Raw genomic sequence first — 15,878 nt, forward strand, 5'->3', positions numbered from 1 at the left:
GAAATGAAGAACTTAAAGAAGACAATTTTAATCAATTAATATTGACATGGTTTTTTTTTGTGACATAAGCCAAAAATAAAGTAGAATATTAAATTGGACTGCAATGAATTGAGTTTTAGATGGACAAGGGCACAATTTAAAAATAAGGGGTATCCCATTTAATACAGAGAGAGCGGAAGAATTTCTTCTCTGAGATAATGTTTGGAATTCTCTTCCCCAGTGAACAGTGGTGAGTGGGTCATTGACTGACTATGTTTAAGCCTGGGTGACACAGATTGGCTTACACCTATTCTGTTCTCTTACTTGAGCATTTTTTTTGTCCCTTTGTGATAAGTATGGATAAATGGAGAAATAACACCGGTGTTACAATGCAAACATGTAAAATAAAAGCACTGGAAAATGCAGAACTGAAAATTATATTTAGCCAGTAGCTGCTAAGAACAACTGTTTTAATACTGTCACATCTCCCTGTCACATAGGTTTTTTTAGACCTATTTGTTGTTCGGCATCAAAGGTGCTGCTTTTAACTCAGCAGAAAGATTAAGAACATAAAAAGCTTTAATCTTTCTGTGATGTGTGTTTGTCATTAAATGAAAAGAGGTTCAGTACCTTCCCCTCCTGAAACTGTTGACCTTTTATTAGCCTCTCAGCTGCCAGGTTGGGAAGCACCTTATAGGAACCAGACTAGGTGACAGATCACTTAAAACAGACAGTAATGGGTAAAGGTCCACCTTCTGCCCTGACTGAGATCAATCAAACTTCGCAGACTGTGACTTCGATCAAGGGTCTGACTCAACTGAGTGACTTAGTTCAGTGCATTTCAAACTTTTGAAATGAATCAGGCACCAACAGCCCCCGATCCAGAATGTAACACATTGTACTCAGCCACAAAGTACTGCGTGTAGAGAATGTTTTAATAATACTGTGAATAAATTGTTATCAATTTATTGATAGCAGCAAGGTGAGTTGGTAAAATCTTCCCAGCCCCTGAAAGACTGGGTGTTGGCAGGAAAGTTGGGAAACTCACTTGAGATCAGGAGTGAGGAGCTTCCAGTTCGGTACTGAGAGTGTAAGTCCCATATTGCAACCAACTGTTGAATGACAAAATCCGATTCTTGCTAGTGAGCTGTGCAACGCCTATTTACATATGTTAGCATTGTCATGACATGGAGACAAGCAACCAAACCAAATCCACCTTTCTACCTCTGTATTAGCAACAGAATAAAATGAAAACCTTCAAAAAACATCACAATTGACCCCAATGGTTTCCAACCAGACTTTTTGAATAACCAATCCCAGACTTTATGAATAAACAATTCTCAACACTGCATCGTAGCTTAAACAAAAGACCTGGCAATTTACTAACACTATAATAACTTTGGGAGGGCAAAATTAAATAACAAAGTGATGTAATTAGTCTATGTTTTAAACCAAAAACCTTTGTTTTCAGTTCCATTCACACAAAGGACAGACAGTGAAACAATCAGTTATGTGATAAATAAAAGAAAATACAGTCAGGTTCAGGGTTTTCTTCTGGGGTCTATTTGCCAGTGATATGTTTGAACGTCAGAACACAATTCAAGACAATGGAAAGTAGCCATTCATAAGTATAGGAAGTATTCATCGGTTGTGCCTTTAAAACTTATGATCACATTCATAAACATGAGCATTTATAACTCAAAATGTTTGCAAATCGGGAATCCCTCTAACAAAAGTGGGCAGGTTACTTTAGTGGTTTTCATTATACTTTGTTCTACAACCACAGATGTTGGTTTTTTTGGTCAGTTTTCTGAAGATGTTGATAAAGACCACTTTTACAGATCACTCAGATTTAGGCCTTAATGCTTCTAACATGATTCTCTATTCTCTGAGCTTCCAAGAGCTGATCAGGGAGGGTAGGCATGGAGCTGTCAAATCTTCATGTTGGATCACCAACAGTCAGATTCCTTCTCACAGAAAATAGTCCAAAACCCAAGTCAATCTCTGACGGCTTTCTGACCATCTCCTCCACAAGGTCACAGTTATTTTTCAACATCTGCCCCTCTGCTTGAGCTTAGTCTTTTGCAGACTTGCTGGAAACAAATTCCAGCTACTGACCTTGTTAATGGCCAACTTCATCTATCTGTCTAAACACAATGCTCATCCCTGCTGACAAAACATCTACAGAACTTTTTAACCAGGAACCAACCTGCAATTAACTTCCAGGCCGGGCCTCATGAATAAACAAACATTTGTTTGGTCTGTTTTCCTATTAACATGAGCTGATTACCACAGTCCAAAAGTTATCTTTAGCTCCCAGATCAGACCCCAAATCAAAATTGATAAAAGATTTAAAAGAAGAAAAATCAGTGAGGGCTCTCACAGCATGCAATAGCATTCCTCATGTCTTACCTCATCAATATGCAGTTTCCTGCCCACTGCATGGCAACTAGAATGCAACAATTCCATGCGGTCAGAGCAGTAACCTGGCCACTTCAGCTTGCCACTCGCTTCTCTAGTTCTCCACTAGTCACCAACACCTCAGGGCACATGGGAAAAGTGAGGACTCCCAATGCTGGAGAGTTAGAGTTTAAATGTGTGGCGTTGGAAAAGCACAGCAGGTCAGTCAGTATCCGAGGAGCAGGAGAGTCGATGTTTCGGGCATAAGTCCCACATTAGGGCGGCACGATGGCTCAGTGGTTAGCACTGCTGCCTCACAGTGCCAGGGACCCGGGTTGGATTCCAGCCTTGGGTGACTGTCTGTGTGGAGTTTGCACATTCTCTTTGTGTCTGCGTGGGTTTCCTCCAGGTGCTCCGGTTTCCTCCCACAGTCTAAAGATGTGCAGGTCAGGTGGATTGGCCAGGCTAAATTACCCATAGCGTTAGGTGCGTTAGGGAATCTAATCTAATCTAAAAATTCCTGATGGAAGGCTTATGCCCGAAACATCTACTCTCCTGCTCCTCAAATGCTGACTGACCTGCTGTGCTTATCCAGCGCCACACGTTTAAAGTCTAACTCTCCAGCATTGGCAGTCCTCACTTTCCCCATGTGCCCTGAGATGTTGGTGACTAATGGAGAACTGGAGAAGCGAGTGGCAAGCTGAAGTGGCCAGGTTACTGCTCTGACCGCCTGGAATTGTTGCGATCTAGTTGCCATTAGTCAGAGGGAAGTGGGTTACTCTTCGGAGAGTCGGTGTGGATTTGTTGAATCGATGGGCCTGTTTCCACACTGTAGGGTATCTAATCTAATCTAAAAATTCCTGATGGAAGGCTAATGCCCGAAATGTCGACTCTCCTGCTCCTTGGATGCTGCCTGACCACAGTGCTTTTCCAGCACTCACCTTTTTACTCTTGGAACACATGTCATGGGTAGTGAACAAAAGTACCTTCCCACCTTACCACAGCCATTCCCTCCCCTGTCCAACAGAGCCTCCAGGTCCCCATGGTAATGTGGGGAGCCAGTTACCTTCTAACTGACATGTTGGGATGAATAAAGCAAACACTGCAGAGCAACTGTTGACTGCCAACACTTGACTGGATGCACATTTGAGCTTCAAGGATGCTGCCAGGAATTGTGGGAGATCATGACAGTGACTTATGCCTGCATTGAGTGGCAGAATATGACAAATGGCACTGCCATAGTTAATGGTGCATAGTCAATGAAACATACTTTGGGAGATAGCAGGAGAAATTCTGTTACGGTTCATAGACAGAAAGCCTTCATGAAACTTACTAAAAGTGACACTTTGCCAAAATCTGGTACGATTCAGCCCAGTGTGTCTGCTACTTACTGCAGAGTCTTTTTTTTTTGGTCAGAGCACATATAGAGCAGGAACATGGGGAGAACAAACCTGGGGAAGAACAGGAGAACTGGAGCCTGGAGAGAGTATAAACCAAGAGAGAGCAAATGTTTTCAGAGAGCCACAGCATGGAGAAAGCATTTGGAGAGCAGGAGTACTGTGAAAGCAAAGCAAGAGGCGTCTAGAATATAGCAGAGCACTGTAGAGAAAGTGGAGCTTGTGGAGAGCTGGACAACAGACAGACCAGAAGCATGGAAGCATCCGGAAAAAGGAGAGAGCAGGTGCCTATAGAAAGTGTAAACACAGAGCAGGAGCCTGAGGAATCCGGATGGAATAAGCACTGGTGGAGAAAAGCAGGAGCATGAAGAAACAACGTGTGGCCCTGACCACTGCTTAATTACTTACACAAACACAACAAACAGAAATTGCTGGTAAAGCTTAGGGTGGCCCAGTGGTTAGCACTGCTGCCTCGTAGCGCAAGGGACCCGGGCTCGAGTCCAGCCTCAGGTGACCGTCTGCGTGGAGTTTACACATTCTCCCTGTGCCTGCGTGGGTTTCCTCCGGGTGCTCTGGTTTCCTCCCACAGAAATGATGTGCAGTTCAGGTGAATTGGCCATGCTAAATTGCCCATAGTGATAGGTGCATTAGTAGGGTCTGGGTGGGTTACTCTTCGAAGGGTCGGTGTGGACTTGCCTAAGGGCCTGTTTCCAGACTGTAGGGAATCTGATCTAATCTAATCTAATCTAATCTAATCTAGAAGCATCTATGGAGGGAATTCAGAGTTAACGTTTTGGGTCCAGTGACCCTTCCTCACAACTTTGTTCCTCAGGTTTTTCAGACCTGTTGAGCTTTTCCAGCAATTTCTGTGTTTGTGTCTGATTTCCAGCATCTGTAGTTATTTCGGTTTTGCTTAATTACTTATCCTTGCTCTGGATAATCATCTGGCTTTCCCACCTATAAGGCAGGTACTACATTGCAAATCCTGAAAGATGTCCGTGGACTCCAGTTTGAGACTTACTGCTTTCACCAATTACTAGGTCAGTTACTGTGACATAAGTTAGAGTATTCCTTCTGAAGATTCATTCCCACCATCAGTTAATAATAATTCTGAAATTGAAAAACAAAAATTCTCATGTAACAAGTATCAAAATATAGGTAGAAGCCCATTCATGGAGAAATACCATAATTAATCATCTTAATTCATGAAAATAAAAACAATATTTCATGTGTTAATAATAATTTAATTGCATAACGCAATTGACGAATTAAAAGCAGATCGTGTTTAATTTCAACTAACAATTGATCTTTAAACAATCATTAGGTTTGTCGAGCAACATAACTGATGGCCTCCGAAGATAGCTGTGGAGTCAAATCAGGTGTATTCATTCGTCAAGATAGTTCCAGCACATCACTCTCTCTAGGGTTTGACCCATATCAGGCTGGATTAAATCTTCAATTTGTTGAACCATTAGAAGATAGGTACAAATGTGTCACTTGTTCATTTGTACTTTGCAATCCATACCAGACTGGATGTGGGCATCGGTTTTGTGAAAATTGTATTGCAGAATTAACGTAAGTAATAATTTCTAATATTCACTTTCAAAGTTGTTCAATTTTAAATTGTGGATTGGCAGTGAAAGTGAACATCCCAATAAATGTCGGTGGTTGCAAATCCTATCAGATCAAATGGATCGTTTGGAGAGGCAGTTAGAGGCAATGAGGAATTTACAAGAGCAAGGGGGTGTGATGGATGGCAGTGTGATGGAAGGGCGGGGGGGGGGATGTCTCAGATACAGTCACAGATGGGTTAACTCCAGGAAAGGTAAGAGATGAAGGCAGGTGGTGCAGGAGTCTTCTGTGGCTATCCCCATTTCAAACAAGCATGCTGTTTTTGAAAATATAGGGGGTGACAGATTCTTAAGGAAACATAGCACGAACAGCCAAATTTCTGGTATTGAGACTGGCTCTAATGCAATGAGAGGTATGTCGAGTTCCAAGCCATCGATTATCTTAGTCCAAGGTGCAGGCAGACGTTTCTGTGGTCAGCAGCGAAAAATCAGAATGGTGTGTTGCTTCCCTGGTGCCAGGATCAAGGATGTCTCTGAGAGGGTGCAGAATGTTCTCACGGGGGAGAAGGTCCAGCAGGAGGCCATTGTATGCATTGGAACCAATGACATAGGAAGGGAAAAGGTTGAGATTCTGAAGGGACATTACAAAGAGTTAGGCAGGAATTTAAAAAGGAGATCCTCGAGAGTAGTAATATCTGGATTACTCCCGGTGCTACGAGTTAGTGAGGGAAGGAATAGGAGGATAGAGCACATGAATGCATGGCTGAGGAGCTGGCATATGGGAGAAGGATTCACATTTTTGGATCATTGGAAGCTCTTTTGGGGTAGAAGTGACCTGTACAAGAATGACGGATTGCACCTAAATGGGAAGGGAACTAGTATACAGGCAGGGAGATTTGCTAGAGCTGCTCGGGAGGATTTAAACTAGTAATGTCGGGGTAGAGTGTGGGACCCAGGGAGATAGTGAGGAAAGATATCAATCTGAGACTAGTACAGTTGAGAAAAAGGTGAGCCATCAGTCAGGGCAGGCAGGGACAAAACAGACAACAAGGTAGGACTGATGAATTAAACTGCATTTATTTAAATGCAAGAGGCCTAACAGGGAAGGCAGATGAACTCAGGGCATGGTTAGGAACGTGGTACTGCGATATCATAGCAATTACCGAAGTATGGCTCAGGGATGGGCAGGACTGGCAGCTTAATGTTCCACAATACAAATGCAACAGGAAGGATAGAAAGGGAGGCAAGAGAGGAGGGGGAGTGGTGTTTTTAATAAGGGATAGCATTACAGCTGTACTGAGGGAGGATATTCCCGAAAATATATCCAGGGATGTTATTTAGGTGGAACTGAGAAATAAGAAAGGCATGATCAACTTATTGGGATTGTGATGCATTATAGACCCCTGAATAATCAGAGGGGAAATTGAGAAACAAATTCGTAAGGAGAGCTCAGTTATCTGTAAGAATAATAGGCTGGATATGATAGGGAATTGTAACTTTGCAAACATAGACTGGGACTACCATAGTATTAAGGGTTTAGATGCAGAGGAATTTGTTAAGTGTGTACAATAAAATATTCTGATTCAGTACGTGGATGTACCTACTAGAGAAGGTGCAAAACCTGACCTACTCTTGGGAAATAAGGCGGGGCAGGTGACTGAGGTGTCAGTGGGGGAGCACTTTGGAGGCAGCGACCATAATTCTGTTAGTTTTAAAATAGTGAAGAAAAAGGATAGACTAGATCTAAAAGTTGGCGTTCTAAATTGGAGGAAGGCCAATTTTGACGCTATTAGGCAAGAACTTTCAAAAGCTAATTGGGCGCAGATGTTCGCAGGTAAAGGGACGGCTGGGAAATGGGAATCCTTCAGAAATGAGATAACTAGAATCCAGAGAAAGTATATTCCTGTTAGGGTGAAAAAAGAGGCTGGTAGGTATAGGGAATGCTGGATGACTAAAGCAATTGAAGGTTTGGTTAAGAAAAAGAAGGAAGCATATGTCAGGTATAGACAGGATAGATCGAGTGAATGCTAAGAAGAGTATAAAGACAGTAGGAGTATACTTGAGAGAAATCTGGAGAGCAGAAATGGGACATGAAATTGCTTTGGCAAATAGTGTTGAGGAGAATCCAAAGGGTTTTACAAAAACATTATGGACAAAAGGATAACTAGGGAGAGAATAAAACGCCTCAAAGATCAGCAAGGCAGCCTTTGTGTGGAGCCACAGGAGATGGGGGAGATACTAAACGCATATTTTGCTCAGTATTTACTGAGGAAAAGGATATGGCAGATATAGAATGTAGGGAAATAGATGGTGACATCTTGAAAAATATCCATATTACAGAGGAAGTGTGCTGGACGCCTTGCATAAAGGTGGATAAATCTCCAGGATCTTATAAGGTGTATCCTAGAACCCTGTGGAAAGCTAGGGAAGTGATTGTTGTGCCCCTTGCTGAGATATTTGTATCATTGATAGTCACAGGCGATGTGCCAGAAGACTGGAGGTTGGCTAATGTGTTGCCACTGTTTAAGAAAGGTGGTAAGAACAAGCCAGGGAAGTATAGACCAGTGAGCCTGACATCGGTGGTGGGCAAGTTGTTGGAGGGAATCCTGAGGGACAGGATGACATGTATTTAGAAAAGCAAGGACTGATTAGGGATAGTCAACATGGCTTTGTGCGTGGGAAATCATGTCTCTCAAACTTGATTGAGTGTTTTGAAGAAGTAACAAAGAGGATTGAAGAGGGTAGAACAGTAGATGTGATCTATGTGGACTTCAGTAAGGCATTCAACAAGGTTCCCCATGGGAGACTGGTTAACAAGGTTAGATCTCATGGAAATCAAGCCATTTGGATACAGAACTGGCTCAAAGTTAGTGGTGGAGGGTTGTTTTTCAGACTGGAGGCCTGTGACCAGTGGAATGCCACAAGGATCAGTGCTGCTTCCACTACTTTTCATCATTTTAGATAAATGGTTTGGATGTGAGAATAAGAGGTATAAGTTAGTAAGTTATGACCCCAAAATTGGAGATTTAGTGGACAGTGAAGAAGATTATCTCGGATCACAATGGGATCTTGATCAGATGGGCCAATGGAGTGAGAAGTAGCAGATGAGTTTAATTTGAGGTGCTGCATTTTGGGAAAGCGAATATTAGTAGGACTTATATACTTAATGGTAAGGTCCTAGGGAGTGTTGCTGAACAAAGAGACTTTGGAGTGCAGGTTCATAGCCCCTTGAAATTGGAGTCACAGGTAGATAGGATAATGAAGAAAGTGTTTGGTATACTTTCCTTTATTGGTCAGAGTATTGAGTGCAGGATTTGGGAGGTCATATTGCGGCTGTACAAGACATTCGTTAGGCCACTGTTGACATATTGCGTGCATTTCTCATCTCCTTCCTATCGGAAAGATGTTATGAAATTTGAAAGGGTTCAGAAAAGATTTACAAGGATGTTGCCAGGGTTGGAGGATCTGAGCTATAGGCAGAGATTGAATAGGCTAGGGCTGTTTTCCCTGGAGTGTCGGATACAAGGGGGTGACCTTATAGAGGTTTACAAAATTATGAGGGGCATGGATAGGATAAAGAGACAGTCTTTTCCTTGGGGTGGGGAGTCCAGAACTAGAGGGCATAGGTTTAGGATGAGAGGGGAAAGGTATAAAAGAGACCCAAGGGGCAACGTTTTCCCGCAGAGGGTAGTCCGTGTATGGAATGAGCTGCCAGAGGAAGTGGTGGAGATTGGTACAACTGCAACATTTAAAAGGCATCTGATGGATATATGAATAGGAAAGGTTTAGAGGGATATGGGCCAAGTGCTGGCAGGTGGGACTAGATTGAGTTGGGATATCTGTTCAGTATGGACATGCTGTACATCTCGATGACTCTATAAGTTGGTTTGTTGTCAGTTTCTTGTACATGCCTATTTCATTAAAGAATTGTAACCATCTGTTAAGCTGACTATCCCTCACTTATTTGATTTGTAGTTAGTATGATACTGCATGACCTCTGGAGGGAAGGGACTGTTACTCTTAAGTTGACCTAATGTTTTGCAGGTAATTTGTAAGTGAATGTTATGACTTTTTCTCTCCTCCAACTCAAGTTTGCAAGTAAAATATTGATTAAACACATTCTTTTGTGTGCTCCTCTTAAGTTAACCTGCTTAGCATAGCAGACCTCTCTAGGAATGCTGATCTTTGATATATTTGTGAATGTCTAGATAATCAGTATGAATTGTCTTGTGAATTATCTTTGAATTGGGTTTTCAGTAAATCATGGCAATTTTATTTGCAGAAAGCATAATGAGATTATTCTAATTGAAGGAAGTATGCAGTAGAATTTTGAATGATATGATTTGCAAGGATGATTTTCAGTATTCTGAACAATTGAAACTATTTTAAATCTTTTACCTAATTCTTCTTTTCTGTTTTTAAAATGCTTTCTAGAGAGACTAAACCTATTGCTGTTTGTCCCATTGATCATGAAAGGATTATTACAAATTGGGTAAGACAACATTATATGTCTAATATATATTAGACAAAGATATAATGGTAAATAGAAAAAAAAACTGTGAAATTCCTCTTAATGAAAAGCAGTAGTTTCATATTTTCTCCATAATGATCTTCTAAAGAAACCACATTTGCGAAGATTGTACAATTCAAAGTTGTCCATTGTCACAAATTGATCAGCAGTTTGTTAATTGTGAAGAAAGGTAAAAATGAAACTTTTTTTATTAAAAAACACAAGTATTCCTTAAAATGCAGCAAAATGCTTTTAAGAAAACATGAGTTGGATAAAGTGATTTTGTACATGTCAGCTAATTATTGTATGCTTACAATGACATATCATACCAAGAAGTGGAGAGCCTTCTTGGAGATACCAAGAAGTGGCTTTTCATTTCCTTTCATGAGTTCCTCATCTCAATAGCCTGGCTAGCATACGGGCAGCACGGTGGCTCAGTGGTTAGCACTACTGTCTCACAGCACCAGGGACCCAGGTTCAATTCCCGCCTCAGGAGACTGTCTGTGTGGAGTTTGCTCATTCTGTGGGTTTCCTCCAGCTGCTCCAGTTTCCTTCCACAGTCCGAAGATGTGTAGGTTACGTAGATTGACCGTGATAAATTGCCCATACTGTTAGTTGCATTAGTCAGGGGTAAACGTAAGAGAGTGGGTTACCCTTCAGCAAGTCGGTGTGGACTTTTTGGGTCGAATGGCCTGTTTCCACACTGCAAGGAATCTAGTCATAGTTATACTTTTGGAAGCCAGAAGGGAGGATGGTGCTGCATACTTTCTTTATGATGCTGTATATTGAAAGAATTTCAAATTAACTTTATTAAATATAACCTGAAAATGTGTTGCTGGAAAAGCGCAGCAGGTCAGGCAGCATCCAAGGAGCAGGAGAATCGACGTTTCGGGCATGAGCCCTTCTTCAGGGTTCATGCCCGAAACGTCGATTCTCCTGCTCCTTGGATGCTGCCTGACCTGCTGCGCTTTTCCAGCAACACATTTTCAGCTCTGATCTCTAGCATCTGTAGTCCTCACTTTCTCCTTCATTAAATATAATCCAATTTATGCTGCCAACCCCTGCCTTGAGCAATAAAATTCCAATGCTTACAAGAAACTGCCATGTTCAATATGTGTGCCATGTTGAACACAGTGACATTGACTTAAAAGTACAGAAAGAAAATTAAATCTTTTGAAAGTGCAATCCCTGTTATAAAATAGGAAATTATGAAGAAAACTGTGCCTGGACATGAAAATGGCCTGGGCTTGAGAAAGGTTCAGATTCTGCTAGTGACTGGAGTGCTTTCAAGGCACGTTATGACATATCTTTAACATGCCTAATTACATAAATCACAAGGAAATCAATTCACATGCAGATCCTTGATATCAAATTCATGTTGATATGAATTTGACCTTAAATCTATGCTGTGATAGTATTTGAAAGCACACACAAGTAAGAACTGCATTAGAGAGACACAGTAATATAGAAAAAAAGGCTTAAATATTGTTTTACTAAAGCCTCGGAGAAATTGGAAAAACTGATATTTTTATATTCTATTAAACAATCTCATGAGAGCTTGACTGACTGTCCCTTGTTTAAAGTTGGTCCCAGAGCTGCAGAGTATTGCCATTTTATTGTGTTCTATTTGTATTCAGTTGGATAACAATGAACATATTGCAGAGTAATGGTAAATGACACCACACCCAATATGTGCCTTTTGACAAGAGGATTATCACAGTTTGATATCGTCCCTCAATAAATTTTCTTGCCTTGTTCTAGATAGCAAAAGTCTAACATACCTCTCAGAGCATTTCACATTAAATGAATTCCTTTGAAGTGCAGTATCTATTGCACTCAGAAATGAAAGGCATATGTTCGGGTGCAGGGTCAAGTAGCCCTCTGGACCTGAATTATTCATTGTTGATTAAACTTTGTTATTAGACCCAGACTTTCTTGTCCCCTCCCATCACTTTGTGCCCACACGTACGTGGGTGCGTTAATTCGAATGATGGAACATGCCCTCTGCTATGTTTCTCACAATTTGAAGTGTTTGAATTGTTGACAGGGCTGCCTGTTAGGCTGTCATGTCTAGCATTCAATGTTTAGAAGGCTTCAGGCAGAGTGACCTCAGGTAGTTGCTCTCAAAAAATGGATGGACACTCCCAAGAACAAGTGAGATGGAATTACTGAGAATTTACTGTATAGAAACAGGCCATTCAGCCCCACCATTTTGTGCCTGTGTTTATGCTCCTCACAAAAAGGTAAGATGTATCACAAATTAGCCCATTTTGGTACACATTTAGCATCTACACATAGTTTCTGGATAGCAATATCAGCAGCCACTCTTACTGATTATTTTGTGTGCTTGCCTCACTGAAGGCATCAAAGTTAATTTTATTCTGACACCTTCAAATGCATTAGCTCAATCAACATGCACCAGAACTGAAGAAGGAACCTTCTTAGCTTATTATCGCTCAGTATGATTCATCTATTCACTGAGACATCAAGAGCCTATCAACATCAGTGTTGTAACAAATTCCTACTGAATACTAAAAGAAACAGCCAGCTTCTTCTATTTTAGATAGACTAAAGAATGAACAATGTCCCATAGAAAGCTTATTTTAAACTCCACTTGTGACACAGCAAGACAGGTTAAAGCCTGCATCACATACGTGAAGATTTTTTTAAAAAACCATGACTGATAGAAAACTGAAAGTAAAACAGAAAATGTGTGAAATATGAAACAAAAACAGAAATTGCTGTAGAAACTCAGCAGGTCAATCAGCACTTGTGGAGAGAAAGTACAGTCAATGTTTCAGGTCCCGTGACCCTTCTTCAGAACTAATTGTAGCTAGGAAAAGGTGATATTTGTGCTGAAGTCAAAGGGTGGGAGAAGGAGTGAGAAATAGACAGCAATGGAACCCAGAGAAGCAAAAGACACTTCAGGGAGACAAAGGGAGTGACAATAGTATGCTCAGGAAAAAGGAAAGCTGATAAGATGACCATTAGTAGTTGAAAATGGGTTGGCCATGCTGAAAGCAGCCCATGTCACAACAGGGCCTGGGGTGTGTCGGTTGGTAAAGGACATAGATGAAGGTGTTCAGGTTCTAGAATACTTGAACTTAATATTCACTCCTGAAGGCCACAGGGTCCCCCAGGCCAAAAACGTGATGCTTTGTTTCAGATTTCCAGCATCACAGTTCATTATTTTATTTCCGTATTGGAAATACTCAGCTGGCCAGTTAAATTCTGAAGAGTAAGGTATATCATAGTTCTGAGTGGAATCCTTCATTTGAATTCAGGGTTAACCAGCACTACTTAGTCTGACTGTGGACTGAATGACTGTACTTTGTACTTTGTAAAGTTCTTATTTTTGTAGAGACTATTTGAGAAGAAAAGTTCAGCATTTTTACTTTAAGAAAATAATAATATTTAATATGTGCATTTTTTAAAAGCTATTTAGAGATAATTGTTGCAAGAGGGAAGTATGGAATTTGATGGTGTACTGTAAAAATTCACCAGCCTGCAATGTAAAAACATCATTCGGACGTTTAGGGGTGAGTACTGTAGAAATGTTTATACAATATTTAATAAAGTCTTGATGATTTCCCTCTGACTCAATATTTATGGACATCTTTGTAACATTTGTTCCGATTGGATTTCACATTGCAAAGAACATAATTCTATCCATCTTTCTTCATATGAAAACTATTTATACAAATACATTAATACTAGCACGGTTCTGCATTTCTGCTGTAATTTTATAGTTTCTCATTATTTTGCAAAATTTAGGAAAGCAGTTTACGATGATGTTACTATGTCCTTAATAGTCAACTGAAATTGCTTTTTGGTACTGGATCTTCCAATCACTCTGTGACTGTAATAATGCAGAATAACAATGCTATCCTCTTTTACTTTACTCTGCTGTAGATTTTTCATTATGTTATTGACAGTTCGGTGTTTCACTCTTTAGCAAATTCCATTTATCCAATTCAACATCAACTCCTTCTTCACTATTTTCATTGCTGGGACGGTGTTACAAAATTTGGACTAACAGCTGTTTCAGTTCTTGTGATATTGAACTTTCAACTCTAATTTGAGGTTTTTAGCACAATGTTTGACCCATGACCCATGCTGATTAGGCAGATCTTGACACCAATCAGCCTGTAACAGTGTTTTGACACTAGTACTGCTATTTTTGGAGTTTAACACTCCAGATAATGCTTACTTCTAACCGTGCTTGCCTGAACATAGGTTCAGTAGCAGGAATGGCCCATCATGACTCCATTCCCTATTTAAAATGATCATTAACTATTTTTGGCTTAGTTGCTGCTTGTTTTTTCTGCCTGTTGCTATGATTGTACAAGTCTTTCTGAAGTTTGTTAAAATTTCTAAAATCTGCATCATGGTGATGGCTGAAAGAGTTTGGCATAACACAAAGGCTTTTGCACAGCAGGTTGCTCCCAAACTCATGTGCAGTAGTAGGCATTTGTCATGGAATACAGCATGACTGAGAGAATGAACAGAGCTCACACCAAATAAAGAAATGCTAGAAGGAGGAGGGCTCTCAGCAAGAAGTTATATCTGTCCTTGACATTCAGGAAGCAATTTTCTTACCTGTGTCAATTCTTTACAAGACTCCTCCATGCAAAACTCTTTTTCTCTCTTAGGTTAACTATGTTATATTTCATTACTCAGTGAACCATTTGTGACTCCTCAACTTCTCTGAGTCGTCTGTAACCTTTGACCAAATTTTACACACATTCTAACCACCTGCTGTGTAAAGAGAAATTTTCAATCTTTCTTCTAATTTGTTCTGTAATTTTTAAAAATGTTTTTGCTTGTTTCTTACTAACCATTGAAAACAATCCATAATTATTTATCTTAGCTTAACTCTTTTTGTATTTGAATGTTATCTAACCAAACACCTTAAATTAAACTTTTAAATGCACTTAAGCTTCTTTGGACAATTGCAACGCCTGCTATCAACCAAACAAATCCACCCTTTATCTTTTCAATTGCATTTAGATCCTTTTCTGTAATAGATGTTTACAACTGGATATAATACAGCTACTGCTATCTAACTAAAACCTCATACAGGTTTGGCATTACCTTTTCATTTATGGTTTGTTTTCTGTTTTCCTTTTGTAGGGCATATTATTTGTGCTGCCATCTGTAGTAACCTTTTGAGAGTGCACCAACTTAACCCACTTAAAATCTTACCTTTTAAAGTGTATTCGTGTTCCACATTCTTGCTTCCAGAATATGCTATTTCACACTTTTATATTTTGAACTATATCTAACAGCCATTTGCTGACTTTGACAGCCTATCTCCATCCTTCTGCCCTGCATAGTTCTCACCATCATTTACTATGCACCTAATTTGGTGTCATGGTCAAATTTCAACTCTTTTTCCTCCATTGTTAAGTCTAAATTTGTTGATGTACACTGTAAATAAGAGCAACTCCAGCACAAGCCCTGGTGAAACACCACACATTACTTTGGTCAAATCTCAAAAATCTTCCTTTTCCACATGTTGTGTGTTTTCTCTCCTCCAGTTAAGCTGTATCAATTCTACCACAGTTCCTCCGTTTCTTGTGCTTTGTCTTTGCCATAAATCTAATTGGTAGTTGACTTTCAAGTAACCGTATGCTTTTTAGATTAGATTAGATTAGATTACTTACAGTGTGGAAAATGCTACATTTATTCTTCTGCCTGAATAGTACAAATGTATCTACTCACTAGCTGAAATTATTCTGTACTGATCTCACCTCGATTAGTGAATCTTTGCAACTGGATTTTTTGCTTTCTTGTTCACAGGATGTGGGTATTAGTAGATAAGTGAACATTTATTACCGATCTGCAACTATGCTGGAGAAGGTGCGGGCGAACTGCCTTCTTGAACAAATGGCAGTCTGTGCAGAGTGGGTGCACCCTTAGTGCTGGATTAGTGGTGCTGGAAGAGCACAGCAGTTCAGGCAGCAACCAAGGTGCAGCGAAATCGACGTTTCGGGCAAAAGCCCTTCATCAGGAATAAAG

General features: G+C 40.3%; 1 protein-coding gene across 1 annotated transcript in view; it reads left to right on the forward strand.

Annotated features, from left to right (window-relative positions):
* LOC132819400 (TNF receptor-associated factor 5-like) overlaps positions 1-15,878 on the forward strand; it is a 69,030-nt gene that overhangs the window by 27,272 nt on the left and 25,880 nt on the right. Inside the window, exons 2-4 of the mRNA XM_060830883.1 lie at positions 5,101-5,351; positions 9,782-9,839; positions 13,295-13,396. Of these exons, the coding sequence (XP_060686866.1) occupies positions 5,122-5,351; positions 9,782-9,839; positions 13,295-13,396 (390 nt within the window). The 5' untranslated portion in view covers positions 5,101-5,121. The remainder of the gene's footprint in view (positions 1-5,100; positions 5,352-9,781; positions 9,840-13,294; positions 13,397-15,878) is intronic.

The sequence above is a fragment of the Hemiscyllium ocellatum genome, chromosome 10 (assembly GCF_020745735.1).
Source record: "Hemiscyllium ocellatum isolate sHemOce1 chromosome 10, sHemOce1.pat.X.cur, whole genome shotgun sequence".
NCBI lineage: Eukaryota > Metazoa > Chordata > Chondrichthyes > Orectolobiformes > Hemiscylliidae > Hemiscyllium > Hemiscyllium ocellatum.